Consider the following 23,899-nt stretch of genomic DNA (forward strand, 5'->3'; position numbering starts at 1 on the left):
CTGTGAAACAGCAGCTATAACAGAAATGGGTGAGTGTGTGTTGATTTGCTGCAGTCAATCTGTGCCAGACATGAGCAATTGTCCATGATCAGGGAGAACGCACACTATGGCCAACAGAACTAACTGCAGGATCAGACGAAGTGACTGAAGACGTACACATTTAAAATAGACAGATGAGACAACGATTGAAAGGAGGAATAATTAATCAATGTATAACATGGAGACCAATAGACATTTTTTATGTATTTGTTATCAGAAAAGTACAGCTCAATGGCAAAACACTGCAACTTGTCAACAACCAAATACCACACATGACGCCAAAAGCTTTGGGAACTGGGACGATGACAGCACCTGGAAACTCCTTTGGGTTCATCGTCATCCCCAACGCCAACATAGCGGCATGCCGTTCACAAAGCCACGGTCCCATTATCGGATAACTGAACCAGCAGTCTGTTTTCCTAAACGTTTCAATAAACGCCAAAACGCTATGATGTTTGTGTTTTGAGGATATAGACGGTATATATATATTGAAATATGTTTGACTAAGGAAATTGTGTAAAACAATGAATAACTGACACTTACCGAACAAAATGTTTTCCAAAGTAGATCCTTTTGGAGAGAGTGAGTGAGTTGGGTTTAACGCTGCTTTTAACATTATTCCAGTTATATCACGGCGTGTCAGCTTACTGTGGAAGGAAACCCCGAAGTGATGCAGGTCTCAGACGTTTACCACTTTGGTGAAACCCACGAGCACGGGTATGGTGCTGACCAACCTAGAAACATAATCGGGGCGAACCGGGATTCGAACTCACAATCATAGGTGTCTGGCGTGCCCAAGGGACGCAAGTCTGCACAGTGAATCGCGGCGCCTTAGAAGACTGGGCCACCCGTGCCCCCTGGTATCGAGGGTGTGATATCGAATAATAATATTCAAATAGCAAATTCCCTTACACTGACTTACCCACCTGAACTAGAAATAAAGGTGACCAGAGAGATAGCCTCATCTGTTTCATATTTAGATCTATGCATAAAATTCTGAGTAACAAAACACTCTCCACGAGACTGTATGACAAGAGGTATGACTTCAACTCCCCTTCATGTCGAGCAATATTCCAGCAGCTCCAGCCTTTGGTGTTTACATTTCACAACTTTTGAGATACAATCGAGCATGCTCTTTGTACTCTTGCTACTCTCTACTTTCTACTCATAAGTTTTTTTATCAAGGTTACAACATTCAAGACATCAGCAAAGCTTTCAAAACGTTTTATGGTATACATGCGGAGGACATTTCCAATTTTGACACATCAGTGACAAAAACGATGTCCGATGCAATTTCTATTTTCACTTGTACAATATGTTCCCGTGTTTTGTCAGGTGAATAATTGACTTGCCTTTGCATGTGGTTGTAAAGGGTGTCACCGTTTTGGGCAGGATATGCTCACCTTTTAGCGAACACCTGGTATCATCACTATTTGAGAGTGGTTTGCTGTTTGACGCCGCACTCAGCAATATTCCACCTATATGACGGCCTATTTTATAGTGATTCATCCACACTTGCTCATGACATTTATGCAAGAGATTTCTATTGGATATGGAAAGAGTTTTGTCGCTTTAATTATATTCCTGATATATCTCCACAACCCATAAACAATCGAGTCTTCAATGAAGATGAATGTCGTTATTTGATGTAATATCATTCAGTTGTAAAGGATAAGGCTAAACACAAAGGTAATTCGCGGAAGATTGGTTTACAGATTCTGCTGAACCTTATAACTGTATTCTTTGTTTATTTGCTTCCTGGCTTACCAACGATTTGAGAGCAAAGCCGTAAACTAAGTAACATACCTTTATGAAACAAACCGATCAGACATAGTGCTACACATGTGTTGTGTCCCTAACGTATCTCTTATATCGGCTGTGGTACTGGAAAACAGCAGATTCTGACAAGCTTGACAACAGATGAAAAAAATAGGGTCGATAACATGTTAGATAATCGGAAATTATATGAGTACACTCCAAACAGACGTGATCAAGATCAATTTGTACAACGTGAAGATAAGTATAGAGATAATGCTACGATCGATTAGTGCAAAAGAAACTGTCCTGGACGTACCAGCCTGTTCATCTATTGTGTCTATGGTGTGTCATGATAGCAGAAGACAACGACAGTGTAAATATGTTTCCTGTACATGTCACAGCCCGTAGCACCAGAGTGAGTGAGTGAGTTAAAATTTAAGTCACATCGGCAATATTTCAGCCATATCGTGACTATATATAGTTAAATATAATGCATAATTCAAATTTATATAAAAACCTGTCAACGAAGGACAGTAAAATAACTAGACTTATCACAGAAGTAGACTTAAAACTAGTACGGAATCATAAAATTGATGGCACTAAACATAACATCACAGTATAAAAACAGGCTATAGATCGCCAGCAGCTTAAGGTAGATCACCATACTAGGGACCATGGGCACCGTAACACCAGTAATGAGCTTCACACATTGTACGCATGTGTGATGTATCGACGTGTGTACACATCAGTGACAGTACTTTTATCCTTCATGTGCGAAGACTATACACCATACTCAAAGAAAATAACGACACCCCTCCCTTCTGTGTTAAATCATTCTCTTCAAGAAACATCAAGATTTTCTTTAGTAAGATGCCTTCTTTCTCAATATAATATTGACTAGAGTTCCCAATATACTTAAATAGTGGTGTCCAATGTATCGCCGTAATATGGTTACAAACAGCGCTACAAATCATTTGGTACTATATGGTTAATTGGCCGGTGCACTCAAACATTTCTTTCATAATTTTCTAAGTTAAGTGATTTCCAAGGCTTCTTCATTGAGTGAAATTACGTCAAAAAATAAAACAATTTAAAAATGACATCAAACGATGAAGAGAGTATTACCCTCGTGACTTTCCTCATGTAGGTTTCGCCTGGCCACCTGTGTCCCGATGCCGAACCGAACCGGGAATGGACAGTCAGTTAATGGAAAATCGAGAAATATACGATCTCGGGATTATCTGATTTAAGGCCTGTTATAACTATACGCCCACCAAAGATATAGCTCACCCAAATGGATGTTATTCTTTATACTTCCTCTGTGGTGATTCTGGGTGTCATGCTTGTCACAAGTGCTGGGATCATCAAAACATGCATTTTGTGTCTCTGAAAGGAGCAGAACTATTCTCTTTACACAAAACAATGACTGTTAAGGACAGTGAAACATTTTCATTTTCGTGAAACTCTGTTCCAAGTATTTTCAGGGACATTTAATCCAACACCAACGATCTTTATCACTTGTTGAATTTAAGCGGTTATACCGACCCTGTAATGTCACATCGTAACAATCTTAAACATAGACAATGAATGGTCTCGAGTTTGGAGCCCTCACGTCTCCGAGGCGTGTTACATACCTCAAAGTAGTAAGACGCACATGGTTTCAAAGCGGCAAAAAAGCAGGTACTTGTAATCACAATGTGCATACTTCTCACGCTCTGTTTTGTGCTGACTGTGTGCATGTACATTACGTGCATGATAGTACAAATAAACGATAAACACATATTTTCAAACTATTCTTCCAACATGTCCAAGGGAATTCGACTTTTGTGTAAAAATGTTCTTGTTCTGTTTGTCAGAGGAGAGGCATCACACACCATGTCCAGTTCTGCTTAACAGAAATGAAATCTGTGATGGTTTCCTTCTGAAATGAATCAACAATCGGTATCTCTGATTCATACTTAGCCTTAACCAAATACCAATCAGTGCATTAAGAAAAATAGATGGTTTCGCCCGCACGACATGCACGGGGACTAATTTGTGATAACACAAGCAGACGTAAGAAGAGGTTACCCCATTGGGATACATATTTTCATAAATCCAACGAGTTACATTCAACTGACTCTCAGGTTTACAGTCGAATACTACCGCTAGCAGAAGCAAAAACATTGTCACATGTCAGATTTTCGTTATCTTGGTCATTTGTTGTGGTATATATGATAGTTTGATATGGTGACTTTCCCTAATTGTCGCCAACAACTGAAGGGATGATGTAAATCCTGCTGGGGTCAATGCAGGTAGCAAAGGTACTGTACGTCCACATGGTCCCCAGTATGGATCTATAGCTCTTTGTTTATATAATGTATTGTCCTGTCTAGTGATGTATTTTTATGGTTCCATGCTAGTTTTAAATAATAATCTGTGATAAGTCTAGTTATTTTACTGTCCCTTGTTGACAGGATTGTGTAGTTTACACGTATTTATTATGTATAACCATTGAAAGTCACGATATGGCTGAAATATTGCCGATGTGACTTAAAATCTTAACTCTCTCACTCAGTCACTGATATGGTGACTTAACAGCATGCATTTGATGGAAATGTTACGAGATAATCACGTGAGCGAAAGTTAAAACAAAGTAGGTGGCGATGAGTGAGTGAGTGAGTAAGGTTTTACGCCGCTTTTAGCAATATTCCAGGAATATCACGGCGGGAATCGAACCCGGGTCTTCGGCGCGACGAGCCAACGCCTTAACCACTAGGCTACCCGACCGCCCCAGGTGGCGATGAATGTAGGTGGTTGTCACTCGTGACAGCTTCGGTACATCGGTCACAAACTGGGTGAGCCAGACTTTATCAGCTGTAGTCCTTGAGCTTCGGGACCGTGAAGATCCGGGATAGAATAGGTCTTCAGCGACCCATGCTTGCCGTAAAAGGCGACTATACTTGTCGTAAGAGGCGACTAACGGGATCGGGCGGTCAGGCTCGCTGACTTGGTTGATGCATGTCATCGATCCCAATTGCGTGGATCGATGCTCATGATATTAATCATTGGATTGTCTGGTCCAGACTCGATTTTTTTACAGACCGCCGTCATATAGCTGGAATATTGCTGAGTGCGGCGTTAAACAACAAACCAACCAACCAACCTTGAGCTTCGGCCATGTCAACTATGTGTCAAGGACTTTATCAGCGGGAGTTCTTGCACTACGATCATGTCCTTCACTGAGTGTTCGTGACTTTATCAGCTGAAGTCCTTGAGGTACTGTCACTTTATGTACAAGTCCATTCATGCTGTATTTACGTTATGTCCATTTGGGGATTTGCGTGTCAAATCATTGTGATTCCACCAAAAAAAACAACGACAAACACCATTCTATAATCATAAAAATATAGAAATTTCCACTAAAAGCAGTGTCCATTGTACGATTCCGACTCTATCATAAACATGTGTCTATAAATCAACTATACATCGAACAAACATTCAAATCACGATTTCGATGTGATTTGTGTTGTTTTGTTGTGTCGGTGAGGTATGATGACTGGAAAGAATATTTGACTTATTCTAAAGCACCAAGAAGTTGTGACAAAACTAAATGACAAGAGATGTCTTCAGCTGTCCAATAGTTAACTTTCCCCTTGTATCGAGCAATATTCCTGCTGCTCCAGCCCTTGGGGTCGCCAGTTTTAAGGTACAATCGAGCATGTTGTGCCTATCAATATTTCAAAGAGCGTCATACAACTCTTGTTCAGAAGTTGTTTGATCAAGCCTTTGGTAAGACCTTCAAAATGTTTTATGGTAGACATGTGGCTGACGCATCAGTGACAAAAATGATGTCAGATGCAATTCCATATTTTGACTTGTACCATATGTTCCTGTGTTTTTTTTCAAGGTGAACAATTGACTTGCCCTTGCATGTGTTTGTGACGGTTACCACCAGTGGGGCAGGATACACTGGAGCCAACTGCACAAACAGTGGGGAAACTGACATTTATTGTCACATTTTTAATGATTCAATTATTTGAATAAAGTCCTTTGTTTTCTTATTTACAAATTATCCCTGCCTGAGCAACGTGAATCGAACCCGGGTCTTCGGCATGACGAGCGAACGCTTTAACCACTAGGCTACCCGACGGCCCCTTACCCACAAGGAGTGTGTTTCTGAAATGGATGTGTGATGTCATGCGGAGTGCATTATTATCTGCATCCATGTAATTATATAATTTAGGGAAATGCTTAATGTGTAAAATAAATCCTCCTTATGAGCCTCGAGGTTAAACGTGAGTGAATTATTCCTGGTTAGAGTTAGCTCCCTGGAGTGAATGAGCCAAAATTTATAGTCACATCGGCAGTATTTCAGCCATATCGTGACTAACAAAAAGTTATACATAATATATACATTTAAACAATAAAAGCCTGTCAACGAAGGACAGTAAAATAACTAGAATATCACAGAATATTATTTAAAACTAATATACAGCCATAAAAGATTTCACTATACGTAACGATAAAATATAACCATACGATATGACTCATTGCCTTGTCATCGTACCACTACGGCGTGGGGGCTCGATTATTATAACAATCACTGGTTTATTGAGCCTAGGCATGTAATGCCATTTGGTAGAGGACTTGTATACTGGTAAACAATTTGAGTGATTATAAAACGCCAACTCCAGATAATAACCCGTCACGATAATGCGACGAAACAGATTCCATAAGGTGTAAAAGGCAAAATAGCGGTGCAAATCGAGAGTAAATTTTTATAAAATTCTATTAAAATAACGACACCGACAACAACGATATATGAAATAATTTCTGAAGCACCGATGACAGATTTGTTTTAATTTTGAGAAAAGCAACCAACATATAGCCTTGGGTAGTTTGGTTTTAGAACCATTGCAGCTAACAAAAGACCACTGAAGTTTGAAACGTAGTATAACCATTTCTACTTATGCGTAGAATAATTCACCTACTAGGCATGCGCACCATTTATCGAAAAGGGCCACAATGCGACAACAAGACGTTAGCAATATTTAAGATTGTCACATTGTCACGTTGTCGCACAATTGAAAGGCTCTGTTTATTTTTAGATGGGGCGACAATGCGACAACGCAACATGTTTTGACCTTGAGAGATGTCATTTTGTCACGTTGTTGCCCTTTGGGAAAATATAAAGTAGTACAAGTATTTAAAGCGCGACAATACGACAACGCGACATTGCGACCCATGGGAAAATTTCACTTCACGTGTTATAATGCATTTCATGCTCAGTTACATCAAGACCATGTTTGTCATTCATAAGTCTTATTTCCGTTGGAACAAAATCACACTCCAAGTGTCGGGCAGGAATGATACCGGTTCGACCACTTAGCGACCACCTGATGCATGCACTTAAATATGGATCTTTCGGCCTAAGGCATGCTTATCAGTTTGCAAAATGACATCAATAACACTAATTTAAAACTAGTTGAGAATATATAAAAGTCATAAGTATTTGTGAACAACACAATATAAAAATGGGCTAGAGATCGTCAGTAACAAATGGGAGATCACCATACCAGGGACCATGGGGACTTACAGTCCCTTTGCTTCCTGCATGGACACTGGCTGGATTTATATCATCCCTTCAGTCACTGGCGATATTTTACCAGTGAAGCCGAATATTAAAATGACAAAAATTCTACGTATTAAAATTCTGGCATGCATATAAACACTTCGAATGATGTGGGACTTACATACCCTCTTAGCAATCCGGAAAGAGTGATCCAACTGTAAAACCTCAGACAATCGATGACAAAATAGCGGACAGCATTAAGCATGGAAAAAAGGCCTACTTTTTGTTTTTCATTGATTAATGAACTCATGGCTGCGTGGGTTTACAGATGAAGCTTACATGCTGAAATATCCACATCTCAAAAGAAACGTGTATACACGTTACGACCGCAGATGCATACATCCGGACAATGAAATCAACGCAATCATATGTGTGTATTGACTGGATGAGCTTTGTTGACTTTGCTCTCTACTGCTAAAATGTCTACTGGCTTTGTAAAAGTAATATTGATCATTTGGGTGTCAGGTTCCAGGTACTCTCATCACTGAGATGCTCTGATTTATTTCGATTTCAGCAACATTCCTGCTATATGACGGCTGTTGGGATGCTATGTTTGCAAAGCTTCGTGTTACAGAGGACAAGTAAAACTACCTTGTTTGAATATGAATTTACAGCCACAATACTTGATTTGTTATGTACTGATCCAACTGTCTGACAGTTATTTACTATAAGCAGTCTTAAGATATAGTTTACAGTTTACGCTTATTGATTTATGGCACTAATTGAAGTAATGTGTACTTGCAGAAAAATATATAACTTAATGCATATTGATCTGTAACATTGACGTCCATTTAGGATTGTTCACATTTCTGTGGTCTTCTGCAGCGAAGCACACAAACTCGGTTGGCCTCCTGTTATGACGTCCAAAGTGATTGTGTGTCTACTCTTGGTCATTCTCACCTTAAATAACACCGAAGGTGAACATATGACATTGAAGGACAACGTTCTCATTATAAGAGTGGACAGACCATGCAGTGTTTGCAAATATTTCAAAATATGGTTTGTGTTTGTGTGCGATGGTTGTCAAACACTTTCTTTGGTGGGATTTTGGATTGTTTAGGAATTGTGCAGTTTGTATCAATACGTAATATAAATTTCGAAAGGTTGTATGGTGATCGGAACGAGATAGTTCACTAAGGATAGGTCTTACTGACTTATATATCTTCATATGTGTTTAGCTTCCCTGCGGATAACGTCACCTGGAGACTGGGTGTTCATCAACACCTCCCTGTACGGCGTCGACATCAGGTCTTGCACGACGATGCCACTACAGATCAAGGCCTGTGACCAGGCACACGTGTGGTTTGGGGACGGCACTCCCACCAACTCCTATGAGATTGGTACCTGGAAGAGGGCAGAGACCGGGTTCAGACAGTGTAGTGAATGTTACAGCACTGAGAAATTCTACTCAAACCCGCGAGGCATACACTGCGATGAATTCAGGTAAGATCCCCGCATGGGTCCAAATTGTATTTATTATCAAGACGTAAATGATTATGTTACAAATACTTTGTCTTACTTGAGCTGTGTAAATATGTACCTATCTGAGTATCATTAATCATGGGTTACTCTCTATTCTTTGGGATACATGTGTATACTTCAGAATCGATATTGATAAATGTAAGAGTTTGTTGCCTGAAGTCGCCCAGCAACATTCTTGTTATGTGACGGCAACCTTTAGATAAACCAAAAAAGTGATGGACCAGGGACACGATAGTGCATTTACTGATTTTGTTGAAATAAAAAGCGACAAAGAAATATAAGTTTAATCAGCCATAGCATAGGTGGTGAACATATATAAAATATACTCATGCCCTGAATGTTTTCCCACAATTAATACAGCTCACTGAACAAAGCTTTTACTCCCCTGACAGTAAAAAACTTTCAATGATATTTTTATGTACCAGTACTCGATTATGTGTTTTCTGTTGATGCCATTAGTCTTATGCACCTGTGGTGGGCACGGGTGGCCCAGTCGTCTAAGGCGCCGCGATTCACTATGCAGAGTTGGGTCCCTTGGGCATGCCAGAAACCTATGATTGTGGGTTCAAATCCTGGTTCGCCCCGATTATGTTTCTAGGTTTGTCGGCACCATACCCGTGCTCTTGGGTTTCACCGAAGTGGTAAACGTCTGAGACATGCATCACTTCGGGCTTTCCTCCCACATTAAGCTGACACGCCGTGATATAACTGGAATACTGTAAAAAGCAACGTTAAACCCAAATCACTCATTCACTCACTTATTTCATTTTTTTGTCAGAGTGAGTAGCAATATTCCAACAATATTATGATGGGTGACACCAAGCAATGGGCTTCACACCTTGTACCAATGTGGCGAATCAAACGCTTCAACGACTATGCTAGAACAAACTGGGAATATGAAGAGGATATTTAAGGATATCATAATACCTGGACTGATAGTTGTTCATTTAATACGCTGAACATCTACAAAGAAATACATATGAAATGGAAATATATTTTCTCCAAAAGTACATGCCCAGAGATCTCAGCTTCAAGAGTATATTTACAACTAAAATAACACAGCATATTACTACAGCTATCTGATATGCCCAGGCTAACATTATTTACTAGAAAAAAGACATGAAGAACATATACATCCAGATACCTCCAGTTTCAAATATTTTTGTGTGGGTTTAACACTTAATTGTACAAAATGCCCCCCCCCCCCCCCCCCGCACACACACACACACACACAAATTGTGACATTTTAATTTTTAGCCTACACTTTATTTGCTGTGCTTGGATACTCAGAATGAGGTATAATACTTAATACAGTAACACAGTTAAGTGTCGTCAGACAAAAACAAACAAACATGTAGACAGGATAAGAAGAACACTCTCAAAGAATGTTGATATCGTGGTACGCGAACAACTGAAACACAATAAGTTGGGTACACTATGTGTAACATATTCAAACGTAAGGAAGCGTTATCGTGTGTCTTAAACGAACGAGTACGACTTATATTTTTAAGAGAGTATGTATGCAGTCGTCGAATCTACAAGACGGGGTATTCCTGTCTCCAGAGGACGATAAGTTGCATCTCCTTTATTGCTTTGTTAAGCCCTCAATCATCTCAGTGATTGAATCGATGGGTAAATAACGAGAAGAGGAAACGATCGACAATATCCACAAAAGGAAAATCGATCCGTTATTCAACACACAGAATTAAAGTAGAGTTGTGTGAAATAAGGGATCGCCCGCGTCTAATCACGACTTTAAGTTGAAGACCAAGTTCTCTACAGACGAGTGATTATCTCCTCCAACCAGCTACTCAGTCTCGGAAGCCCGAATGAATACAGTAAACACAAATAATCAAGACAAATGTTTATCATAAAGAGAGAAGGGTGTAATGTAATACACATCTCCCTATCTGCGCAGGTGTGTCTTCGAGATCTGTTGCGCGAGTACCAAGGGTCCAAACTGGTGAAGGCCTTGAACGTCCGTCACTGAGATGTCTCGGAGGTAATGGGATGCGAACACTATATCGGATTTCCAAAAACATCCCTCCATAATTGCGGTCAAGGAGCAATTACTAGTGGAAGCGACAGCACTGGTTTCGTAAGGATTTGATGCAACTGTAGCAGGCCAGCAAATGTGTAGGCTTGTAGGATCACTTAGCGTATGCAAAAAGAGATTGTGGTACGGGATACTTCTGTTGTAGCTGCCGCAGAGAGCGGGATGAATAACTTCTTACGTAATCGACGAAGTGTTTTCGCCGCTTCCATATAGATTCGAAGTGCACGTACCAGACACCAGATTGTAGAAATCTTAGTGCCCGTTGTAGTTGTGATGACAGAACCTTTTAGTTTATGAGATGACCGAAGATAGTGAAGTTATTCAGCAATTTGTTGCGGCGATACCGTGGCAGTAGTGGAAATGTCATGTGAATGACAAAACGATTCAAATGCCTTCCATTGATGGTCATATAGTGCTTTCGTAGATGGTCTTGGCCACTTGTTCAGAATAACACTTAGCTATCAATGATTTCTGTAAATGTTCCAAACGCATAGATTGAGAGTTGTTGGCGATGGATGACAGAGCTGAGAGTGATGTTATGCAGAAGATCTTCCCTAGAGGTAGATGGTAAAATTTCCTGTCTGCAATACTGCGTGTTGGCCAGTTGGGCGCAACCAAAAGTAGAGTGAGGCGATTGGTCGTTGTTATCTTCCGTAGAACCCGATGTAGAATGCTGGTTGGGGGAAAAGTGTAAGCATGTAGATTGCTAACGCATCGTGGTCCCAGTCTAGTGGGTCTGAGATTGATGATACAAACTGTCGAAGAGGGCTCTGATGAACTGGAAATCGTTTCGCACTTTTTGGTGTTGATGATCCAACCTAGTTGGTGAAGTAGACGTTGAGAGAAATCACGGTGACGAAGTAGAGTGTTCAAATCCTTGTTTGCTTGAATACAGTCGTCAATGTAGGTTTTGAAGACGATGCCTCGAGTGTTGAGGAACTTGATGATAGGTCTATTGAGGCAAGTTAATAGCCACAGGGTGGAGGAAATTCCAAATGGGAGCACTTGCCATTGGAAGTGTTGGCCTAGGAACACAATTCGAAAATGGCGGTGCCCTGGCAGGAAAGGGTCTTGAAGTACGCGTCTTGTAGAGCTAGGCGGATCCTGAAGTCGTCGGATGAATAATCGTTCGTAGTAGGGCGATTGATGTCATGCCAAAGTGTGAAGGCGTCTCCAGGTATAGTTTGTTGAAGGTTTTCATGTTGAAGATGAGATGTAGTTGAGGACTGTCCTTCTTGGGAACCAGAAAAAATGGAGACCAGAACCCTGGTGTCATTGGCCAAATGCCCAGACGTTCTATTGCATTCTTTACAAGTAACATGCTTATGGCGTCTATGAGAACTGCAAGTTGTTTGCCTGGGAACAGATGTTGAGACAGTTTGCACGTCGTCGGAGATGTCCTGGCAAGAGGTAGAGGATAACCTGTTTGTAGGAGACGTGACACATATGGGTCGTCTAGGATGCTCCAGTTTATAGTGAATGTGCCATTTTTCCGCCTAAAGGAAAATGGAATGGCTGAAGTCGGAAAGTCCCAGTCGTTCTTCTGTAGTGAGACATTTGGGGTAAGTGTCTCCTGACTTAGGAGTTAGTGTTTCCTTTAGTTTCTGAAAAGGAGACGGTGCGTCCGCATGATTTCCCTCCTGTTGGCAACCTAAGCCACGGCCACGAAAAGAAGTAGACCCAGTACTAAAAACCTCTCTAAGGTCTCGTTGAGAGGGAGTAAAGGTTGGTTGCCTTTGGAATTTCCTTTGCTCTTCCAGTTCCAGAACAAGTAAGTCAACAGTGACATGCAGGGAAGTGTCTCTTTGGACTTCATTGGTGACCTCCTGTATGCGCCCAGCGAAAAGGGAGGCTGTTGACCATGGCAGCTGGTACAGCCTGTTGTGAAATTGATCATCCCATGAGCAATGCTGTAACACCCAACGTCTACAAAGAGTAGGGATAGATCCCTCATGGTGAGCAAAGAGCCTTAGTATAGCTGTTGTTTTATCCTGGATGAGGGTCACAGTACCTCGAATACAGGATTCTTCCGCGGAAGATGCATGAGCTAAAGCCAATGAGAGTGCTTAAGTTGCTGATAAAATAGCGGAGACCAACGGGAGGGTCCTTTGAACAGTGGTGTCGAGGTGAACGAGGTCCCTATCATCCACTGAAGAAGCAGAGTACGGACGCTTAGGAGCTAATGTTGCTCCTAGATGACGAAGCTAGGGAGCTATAGTTGTCTGATGACTCTGATTCTGGTGGTTGGTCCACTGAAAGGGATGTAGTGGCTGTCGATGCAGATTGAGGTACCGTTGTTGGTACAGCAGGTGCCGGTTGTGGAAGACATGCTGCAGCTCGCGAGGGATCCATGATATAGGGATAGCTTGAGGTGGAGCTTGTGATGTATCAGGAGTCTCTGATTCACACAAAACAGGAGGGCATCAAACCGGAGATGGTGATGGGGAGCAGGTACGATGAGTAGGTGAAGTAGAACTCTGCCTATCTTTAGGTGAAGGGCGTCTACTAACGGTAGCTGATGGGAGTGGTCTTTCTCTATTCGCCGAGAATCCTTATGACGAGAAGAGGAAAAATGGCTTGACTGAGAAGGTCTGTAATCCAGAAAAGCGGGATCAAGAGGATACCCATGCCTTGGAGGTTGGGGATCCCTGTAGTGTGGGTATCGTTCCAACTCATGTACGTACGCACTATATGAAGTAGGGTTCCAAGGGTAATCACGTTGATGAAAATATAAAATGTGAGGGTACTCTCTTGGTCGAAAATCCGGATGGATGAGTGAAGGAGAGATCGAGACATGTAGGATGGATGACTAAAAGACTCATTGTAGCGTTCATCCTCCGAGCCTAGACGTAATGGGTCTGAATAGTCTCAGTGTGAGACAAAATAAGTGAATGAGTGATATTCTGCTCGCCTTTTCATAAGACGAGTAACCGATCTGTAAGTGAATGATGCATCTTAGGGGAATCTCTCGAATGTCTCCGATCCTTGGAGGTTTTATGATTTCTCGTGTCCCGTTGAACCTCCTTTGAACCTCCTTTGAAGTGTGTCGATACTTAGTCGTATGTCCGTATGTCCTTCGAGGTTCAGTCAGATTATGTTCGTTGAACCTCAGTGGTTCGACGAGGTTCTGTTGTTGTTTTTTTATCCGAAGATGTATGTTTCGAGTACGGCGATGTTTGGAGGTTCGATGATGTTCGGAGGTTCAAGGTTCAGGGTGCAAGATTCGAGGTTCGGAGGCCCTATGTTCGTAGGTTCGAGGTTCCCTAGTATCCTGGCCCGCCGATGAGGGTGATCGGCCCGATCTAGCTTTCTTGGCCGGTGTTTTCTTGGTTTTCGTGGATTTTTCTGCAGTCTTAGAGATACAATCTGACACCCGACGCCGACATTTATGCAGGTACAGTTGGAAGGATTTGTCTGATAGATGAGCAGAGTTGGCAACGCTCTAAAAAGCTGCATAATCCTCGACAATCCAAACACTGAGAATGAGGGTCAGACGGAGAGAAAACACGTCGGCACAAAGTGCAGACAGATCTCCGTGTGGACTGCTCGTCCATTATGAAGAATAACTATCCCAAACAGGGATTAAGGTCAATTTGCAGGCACGAAGACAACAAAAATATGAAGCTATCTTGCAAGGGAAAAAAACACCAAAATGTATTCCTGTAATAACAACACGTCACCACTACGTGGCGATTTGAAAGAGAATGAGTTGACTGGGATAGATACGTGATCAGTGCAAGAGGGACAACAAGCATGCATAGCGTGCATGATCCAGATCTGGGAGGTGACCGTGGCGATGTGAGGTACAACAGGGTTGAATAACTTTATAGAAGCTGGAAACCTTTATTTCAGACACGTTTCCACTCAGAATCGAAAGAAGAAAGAAGAATGCATAGTGTGAGATAGGATAAGTTTAAAAATTGTTCGTTTTGCAACATAGTACATTTATCTGCGTGTTTGTTTGTGCAACTGGACAATTTACATATACGTTATCTGTAGATCATTTCATCACCACACTTTAGCCATGTGTTTTCTGGAGCACCGTGCACATAATAGTGAATTGTGGGTACGTGGACATGATCAATACTTAGGATTACATTATACATACTTTGTTGAATTGTATTGTCTTGGAAGAACCCAGTTCCCCAAAATGAAATACAGTTGATACACATAAGAACCAAACTGTTTAAATAAAGTATTTACTTTATCACGCACAAACAAATGCACATAATCTCAAGCAGTCGTCATTCAGTGTGACTCTCAAACTTATCTGCGTCACAAGTGTTCTAAAATGTCTTATGTACACTTATGGTTAATGATTTCAAAGAGTCCAGTAAGTCGTACGGTACATGTAAGGTAAACACAAGCCATAGAACCATCTTATTCTAAAATTAGAAATCCATTGTACGATTCCGATTATATTTTACGCAAGTGTTTATGAATCACTATCCATCAGTGACGATTTAGGCCTTTACTGGTGACGTTACTTCCGGGGTAGAATAGGTCTTCAGCAACCCATGCTTGCCCTAAAAGGCGACTATGCTTGTCGTAAAAGGCGACTTACGGGATCGGGTGGTCAGGCTCGCTGACTTCGTTTATGCATGAAATAGATCCCAATTGCGTGCTTCGATGCTCATGATATCAATCACTGGATTGTCTGGTCCAGACTCGATTATTTACAGACAACCGTCATAAAGCTGGAATATTGCTGAGTGCGGCGTTAAACAACAAACAAACTAAACCAAACCTTATCTTTTATAGCAAACGTAACTGCCACTTACGAATGGACCAGGCACACTATAGGAACAAATGGGAAACAATTTCGTTTTGTTTGAACGTTACCAAAGTGTGAAATATAAAGGAGTTTTAAACTTCATTTGATACTAGGCGCTTTAGGAAGTGGTTTTCGAAACAACTAAGAACAAACTTGTCTCAATTCCGTATTCTTTTGTTGTTGTGTTACAATTGATGTTTTCAGGTGGTTCTGGTTCCGATGGGGTGAAGGTCGTCTGGAGTTTGGCGAAGGTCGCATTGCTGGCTTGCAGCTTGTGTTTGATGAACCAATCAACAGACCCATTGAAGAGTTCAGGGTGTCATCATATTATTACACGGTCGAGTACATTCTGGGTATGTTAGTGCTATTGTAAGCATCACCTATCCCAACACACACACACCACACCCTGCCAAAACACACACACACCACACCCTGCCAAAACACACACACAAACACAAGCATACATACATACAAACATTGAGGGGGATATTGAAAGGCGAGTCCCTCAGTGCTTCTAAAGCACTGAAACAAATAAGCAATTCAGCATCAGACTACACAGTTGAATGTGACATCTTATTGACACATAGTGTCTCACACATTACTTTAGAAATACCTGTAGGCACCTTTTTATTACTGGCGAATTTCAATTCACCGTACGTCATTACCTTATGACTAAGTAAACTGCATTTATTTACACAAGTCACCCTGTGTTCTGAACATTTTCTTTCCAATACGCAAAATTGATCCACTTTGTTCTGCTGTGAACAGATCCAGTGTAATAAAAAAAGAATATCCACCTCGGGGCTTATGGTAGCAAGTAATTGGGGACGTCATTATTTCACGCATAATGGCTGATCAATAGAATCAGCTTCATGTATTTACCAACAGATCAGTTATTGTTCTTGGTGTTGCATTGTAATGCTATTATCTCACAGAATATATTGAAAAGCGTAGATGTGAGAAATGAAATTTCACATCACGCATGTACTGGACATTGTGCACGTGCACATAGAAACCAAAGTGTGTGCACCTATAGGAAACTCAAAGTCACTAATGCAAAGAGCTAAGTACACGTGTAGGGGTTTCTCTACAAGTGGAATAACGGCCAATACCACGGGCAAACCTACCGGGATAGAATAGGTCTTCAGCAACCCATGTTTGCCGTAAAAGGCGACTAACGGGATCGGGTGGTCAGGCTCGCTGGCTTGGTTGATGCATGTCATCTTACCTCAGTTGCGTAGATCGCTGCCAATGAAGTCAGCCACTGAAATGTCTTGTCCACACTCTATTATTTACAGACTGCCGTCATATAGCTGGAGTATTGCTGAGTGCGGCTATAATTTTTTTTTTAAAAATACGCACTCTGATGCCATCAAGATGTACATGTCGTTCATGGATCGCCAGAAATGGATCTACACGCCCGAAAATAATTTACAAGAAATTTATCGTCGGTACACATTCACTGTGATTGCATCATTTCCCATATTTTAGGGCGGGAGTGTATTTTCCTGATCATTCTACTGGTGTGCACAGATCGTAATGAAACAGCAACCAGAAAAGTGTGATTCGGGTTTTGAATTGGTTGTCTATGTTGAAGTAGTAGATGTAGAATGAGTGCCAGTACTTTATTGGAAAATAAATTTACTCTCGAGTCTTACAGCGCAGACAAGTACTTGTGACCCGTAAATAATTAACAATGTGTTATCATAGTGTACATGTATATACTGTGCTTATACAGACATCTCTGCTCAAATGGGGTTTTATTTGTTTCCCGATCAGTGGCTACGTATGCATACCAGGTATCATTCTCAACTACCCGGAGGTGCCTATAGTCCTGGTGGGTTTCTTCATCCACCTCACACATCAGGTACTCGTTCCCTGTTGGGTGAACAGAGGCTCGGTTGAACAAAGCCACTTGCCCAGGATGACATCTTTTTGACACTTGGGGTGTTGGTGTTTATGGCGAAATAACAACCTGATCACTAGCGGGATCAGATCTCAACACCTGGTGCTTGCTTACCCCACGCTTTTGTACTTTTACCTGTCCCTAAACGCAAGGCTAATTCCTATGTAAATTTCGAGGTACAACCACCTCCGTAACACTGTAGTATTGACAATATTGGTCGTAATTCATGACGGGATATAGAGACTATTCTGCGAGCATGTGTGCCATAGGGATTTTACCAACCGGGTGCAGAATTCTTAAACGAGTTTCTTAAAATCAATATGATTTACATGCGATTGTTATAATTTCTTCATTACCCATAATTTCTTAATTCTTTTAAACTCCCCTTCAGAAATGTTCACTGATCACGAGCGCTGTCTCACAAAACCACGATTGTAGAAAGACGTCAACAATCTTGAGCTATGGCGTCTTTTCTAGTGTGACGTCAATAATACCGTCCAGGTGGCGTAACCAAATAATGGTGAAGTGATATTTGCAACAGAGAATATAAGTAGATTTTTATGAACTCTGTTAATTCTAACCACATGGGTAATGCATAATTGCATTGCACTTATCTCAAATGACAATTACGCGAGCTTTTAGCTGTGATCCAATTTCTAATAAAGACTTTCGAAACTGGATATATATTGGGAAATTCCAGTGAAAAGAAAAACAACTTGAGGGGAATAAAAAGCATGTTGAATGGCAGTTTCTTGCAATATACAGCTATCTTAACCTCGCACACTGAGATACATTTGTCTTCGCAGGTGAAGGCTATGAGTCCCAATATGGTGTAGCCAGCCTGAGTGGGAGATACTCCGACGGGCTGCTGTACGAGTGCAAGGCCTGGAGTGGTGTACACTGTGCCACGCAGTGTCAGGCACACGGAAACTGTCACATGTACAGCTACCAGAAACACCAGGCTATCTGCGCCCTCTACAATAGAGATATGTCATCATTCACTTTGACGTCCGAAACTGGATGGGTTTCGTACCAACTTCGTTATTGTGATTAAATCCTTAGTTTCTGAATGGGGAACACGTTATTGGTGATGTTTCTGGTTATTTCCCTTCAGAACATGCACATAGACTGTATTGTACACAAAGTGGTATACATGTTTATTTAGCCGCCATATAGCTGGACTATTGCTGAGTGCAAACAAAGGAACAAACATGTATATTTAGAGAGAAATATAATGTAATAAGATTGCACCACTGGCTGTTTTAGCAACAATTTGGGGTAATTGTGGCTGGTGTCACACGCTGAACATATTGTAGGTAAGTAACCATTACGAGGATAAATGGCGTCAAATATGGCGTCAAATATGGCGTCAAATATAAGAAATATCCGCTGGTACACATGACTGTCGGCTCATTCATATTGTAAAGAGGGGATTTCAAAATTAAAATGCAAAAGTTTTATAAAAAAAATCGGTTCGTACAAAACTGAATTGTGAAATCAGCTAGAGACCCCACAAAACCAATGAATAATTAAAGAATTACATTATCGTAAGTTTACAATTACAAAAGGTCATATGATGGATGAAGAAGCAGCAGCAACAACAATCAGGTTTATAAAAATAATCAGTGCACTCGAATGTCCAGAATTTATTCACCTTTCAATGTCTGTCTTTCAGTACGTGCGCCGATAAAGTGGAGATTGGCAGGAATTCGGTGATTTTTATAGGTATCCCGTGTGCACTATAGAGTGAGTGAGTCATAAAGGGCGCTCGTGAAAGGCCTGAAATCGCCCTCGCCTTGCCAGCCAGACTTTTAGAATATGTCACGTTCGAATGCTCTCAAAAGTCTATTTTGAAGTTTGTTTACTTACGGTGCAACTCGGCGATTGTAGGTTTCAATCGTTTATGAGCGCCTCAGTCGTTTGCTGATACTGACAATGTCCAGAAATTAACCCACAGCAATCTCTACATAACGATATGATTAGTACATGTCTGTGCATTTGTTACATAAACGCTTTGTGCATAGAAGTAATTATCACTTTTGCATTTTTGCTAGAGTGTTTCTTTGTTTCTTTAAACTGTTCTTAAATATGTGTTGAACAGTTTCTCCTTCCCTAAATGTCACAAATGTGAAACAAAATTGAATTTTAGACGACAGATTATTGCAATATAATGCCATTGGAAGCGAACCAACCAAGTAATGGTTTGACATATGTTCATGTTTTTTTTTCACCACCAACATCTTTTAGTGAATATCTGTCTTCGTTTAGGTATCTGAATTTGATAAACTGTGTGTAATTGTAAATATGTTATGGCAGTTTTGTTGTGTTAATATTTTTTCATTGTAATCGTCGAAATGACATCTGGAGGAAATAAAGAATCCCACTTTCTCTCTCCCTCTCTCATTTTAATTTTGTATTGTCCACCTGACATATGCAGTTTCTTATACGACTCTTGCTCAAAAGCTGTTTGATCAAGGCTACAATGTTCAAGGCCTCAGTGCAACATTCAGAATGGGACATTGGTATCATCACTATTTATAATCTAAAGTAGATATAAGTTTTCGTTAAGTGACTCATGATTATGACTGTGTAATGTGAGTGTGAGTGAGATGGCTTTTAACAGTATTCCAGTTATATCGCGGCGTGTCAGCTTAATGTGAGAGGAAAGCTCGAAGTGATACAAATCTCAGACGTTTACCACTACGGTGAAAACCACGAGCACGGGTATGGTGCTGCCAAACCTAGAAACATAATCGGGGCGAACCAGGATTCGAACCCACATCATAGGATTCTGGCGCCTTAGACGACTGGGACACCCTGATCCCCCCTATGTGTGAGGAAGGAAGTATGAGAATGTTATCAGTTTGAGGGAGCTGACCCTGTAATGGAAGGCCATTGATTGTGAGAACATGGGCTGATTTCCTTTTGGAGTTTCAAACTAAAGTGCATTATTTGTTATATAAGATTGACTTAAGTGTATCCTTCATCGGATACAGAACATCCTTTCACCTACTGAGCCCTTAATCCAAGATCATGGTATTGTATTTGCATTGTTTGAAGTTCGTTTCAAGTTTGAATATAAATGCTCAAAAATATCACCCTGTGGTTTTTCTTTCGAATTTCACCCTGGGAAATATGTTGGTTAATAGATCGTCTCAACGTCTTCATCTGAGTTTTTCGTAAGTGTCTCTCATTGTTTTGAGCAATTTCATTAGTCTAACATATTTCAACGGACACCTAACATGCCGACATTCCCAAAACACTAACATCAATGCGTTTTGGGAAAAAAGTTTATTAAAACATTGAGGAACAGGATGCTGGTTCAAATATCCGACAGACCTGCGAACATCCGGGATAGAATAGGTCTTCAGCAACCCACACTTACCGGAAAAGGCGACTATGCTTGTTAAGAGGCGACTAACGGGATCGGGTGGTCAGGCTCGCTGAAATGGTTGATGCATGTTTGTTTGTTCGTTGTTTAACGCCGCACTCAGCATTATTCCAGCTATATGTCGGCAGTATGTAAATTGTCGAGTCTGGACAAGACAATCCAGTGATTGACATCGTGAGCATTGATCCACGCAATCAGTATCAAAGGAAAAACGTGCATTTCGCGTTCGGGAAACTAGGCTTGTCATCACGTGTTGAACTGTGAGCCACGGTGATAGTCTTTTGGACGTATTGATACATAACATAGTTTCCCCGACACGAATGGGATTTGATGGCGATCATTAATGATTAAGAAGGGATTAATTGGATTTACATTGGAACAAATACTAAGTAAGCAAGAAAAATTATTCATTTTTACACTTGACTAACTATGTAATGTAACAATGACTTATGTAGGCTTCTTTTTGCATTCGTGACTTATTTTAAGTAATATTATACTATACAATACTACTCTCGATGGATTACTTAAGTTCGCCCTGCTTTTCAATTAATGATGGGAGCTAATGTGTTGCTTTTGTCTATCCTTTCTTTTAATCACTTCATTTGGAGGATCACTTTGTTTCTTGTTTCAATCATTTTATCTGTAAACAAAATTGGGACAGATGTGAGTTGGATTTAGCGCCGCTTTTATCATTATTCCAGTTATATGAAGAATTTTTATGAAAGGAAGATACATACATCGATCAATGCTCCAAATTTGTATGCGCCATTATGGGTAATACAGAATGCATGAATAAACCATATTGATTGATTTCGAAAAAGCTTTCGTTTCAGTTGAATAAGATTTGTAGAATCTTCCTTTGATTGATTCGATTTTGACTATTTTAACAAAAATGAATATAGACACTGTGGTCCTTACTCCACTTTTTGTTGGAATAACTGTTCTCATAAGTCACAATCATAAGCTTACAATCTCTAAATCATCGTTTTACAACACTTTCTCGACACTATTACTAATAAACAAAAAAGTTAAATGTATTTGGAAGGTAAACCTGAGAAGGTTTAACGTACCAGTACTATTATAAAAACATATAAATTCTCATTGAACTAATAAACCCATCATACGACTTGCATCCAACAGAAATGGGGTCTAAATAATTAAGCAAAAATGTCTCACCTAATGTAATAAGTTGGTACTGCAATCAACATTGTGGAGGAAGCAAAATGTTTTGGGGTTAATATTTGACAGACATTTAACCTTTCTACCACACATTATATATCTTAAAGCTAAATGCCTGAAGGCTCTTGATCTACTCAAAGTTGTCTCCAATTCAAATTTAGGAGGGGATCAAACAACACTCCTTCATTTATATCGTTCCCTTATCCGGTCAAAACTTGATTATGGCTCCATTGTTTATGGTGGAGCCTGTGAAAGCAATTTAGAAAATTTCTTTGAGTGGCATTTAGAAGTTGGAGTGATGAAGTAAGACGAGTTCTATGGATGAACAACTTCTTTATTACAATTAGTGCGACGTTTCGGTGTAGATCCTAACACCTTTATCAAGCAAGTGATCACTTGCTTGATAAAGGTGTTAGGATCTACACCGAAACGTCGGACTAATTGTAAGAAAGAAGTTGTTCATCCATAGAACTCGTCTTACTTCAATTTAGAAAAGTTAGATGCAATACACCATCAAGGACGACGGCTCTGTATTGGAGCATTTAGAACATCTCCTATTGACAGTTTATACACAGAGGCTGACAACGCCGTATAAAGTTATCTCTACAATTTATCACTCAATTGGCTTCGAATCCAACCGCATGTCGTTGCTGCTAATATAGATTTAGATTTAATCACTTCTCATCGACTGTCTAATCCTCCTTGGCAGTTGGTCAGACCGGAAGTGGACCTCTCACTCACTCAGTTAAAGAAATCTGACACAAATGATTTAAAATACCAACATGAATATTTACAATTACGACACAAATATGATTTACATCGTTCAATCTTCACGGATTGATCCAAGGATAGTGGCAAAGTTTCCAGTGCCACTGTCATTATATCAAAAATCATATCTACAAGAATCCCAGACAATAGCTCTATTTTTACTGCTGAGGCAAACACTATAAAAACAGCCTTGGACTTTATTCAACATCAGTCTAACAGTAAACAATTTATCATATTTTTCTGATTCTCTTCCATGCCTTCAAGCACTAAACAATGTCTCTTTAAATCATCCATGTATTCTTGACATTTTAAAATTGTACAATGATCTGTCCACTGGCCAGTGCGACATCGTATTTTGTTGGTAACCAAGCCATGTTGGCATCGTGGCCAATACAAAAGCTGACATTGCAGCTAAGGCTACCCTTGAAAAGTCTGTCTCTAACATCCTGATTCCACACTCTGATTTTAAATCTTGAATAAAAGATTATTTAAATCATTTAAGACAAACAAAGTGGAATACCCAGTTATAGTCTGAAGGTAATTTAAGGTACCAACGTTTACTAAAATATCTGAAAAAACTATTGGGCCTACTCCAGTCAAAGTTGGTATGAGATTATTAAACAGTCATACATAACTGGATATTACATATAAAGACAATCGCCGCATGAATAAAAAATCTGTCTATTTAGCTATCACCATATTTCGTCAAAAACCAGACCTGTTCGTCACGTGTGATACGAGCATTCATTAAAACAGCCATCTGCATAATGCTACCCCTGACACAGTTGAACCAATCAACTCAACTCGAAAGGGTGCACGGGAATCACGCACGTTGAGACCCCCAACGCTAACACCGTATTCGTGCTTGCGTGATTCCAGTGCACCCTTTCGAGATGAGTTGATTGGTTCAACTGTGTCATATGGCCCTGTAA

At 40.4% G+C, this 23,899-nt stretch overlaps 2 protein-coding genes across 7 annotated transcripts in view; both read left to right on the forward strand.

The window, feature by feature from the left end:
* LOC124125351 (heparanase-like) overlaps window positions 1-23,899 on the forward strand; it is a 94,445-nt gene that overhangs the window by 24,513 nt on the left and 46,033 nt on the right. For 5 of the 6 annotated variants that reach the window (XM_048394581.1, XM_048394584.1, XM_048394582.1 and 2 more), the window contains exon 10: window positions 257-488. The exons of the other annotated variant lie outside the window; for it this stretch is intronic. In XM_048394581.1, coding sequence (XP_048250538.1) covers window positions 257-437 — 181 coding nt within the window. In that variant the 3' untranslated portion in view covers window positions 438-488. Of the gene's footprint in view, window positions 1-256; window positions 489-23,899 lie in introns of those variants that run through there. 6 annotated transcript variants of the gene reach the window in all.
* Window positions 8,265-18,713, forward strand: LOC125378671. Its single transcript, XM_048394598.1, has 4 exons — window positions 8,265-8,328; window positions 8,590-8,854; window positions 15,928-16,076; window positions 18,436-18,713. Exons 1-4 carry the CDS (start codon window positions 8,268-8,270, stop codon window positions 18,681-18,683), a joined length of 723 nt encoding a protein of 240 aa, XP_048250555.1. The 5' UTR covers window positions 8,265-8,267; the 3' UTR covers window positions 18,684-18,713.

The sequence above is a fragment of the Haliotis rufescens genome, unplaced genomic scaffold, assembly GCF_023055435.1.
Source record: "Haliotis rufescens isolate VD_foot unplaced genomic scaffold, xgHalRufe1.0.p SCAF_13, whole genome shotgun sequence".
Lineage (NCBI taxonomy): Eukaryota > Metazoa > Mollusca > Gastropoda > Lepetellida > Haliotidae > Haliotis > Haliotis rufescens.

Bases quoted from the DNA above. Each gene is read 5' to 3' on its own strand.
- LOC125378671 (XM_048394598.1), top strand. From the start codon at position 8,268: ATGACGTCCAAAGTGATTGTGTGTCTACTCTTGGTCATTCTCACCTTA. The intron at 8,329-8,589 runs GTGAACATATGA...ATATGTGTTTAG, and splicing joins CACCTTAAATAACACCGAAG to CTTCCCTGCGGATAACGTCA. The intron at 8,855-15,927 runs GTAAGATCCCCG...TGATGTTTTCAG, and splicing joins ATACACTGCGATGAATTCAG to GTGGTTCTGGTTCCGATGGG.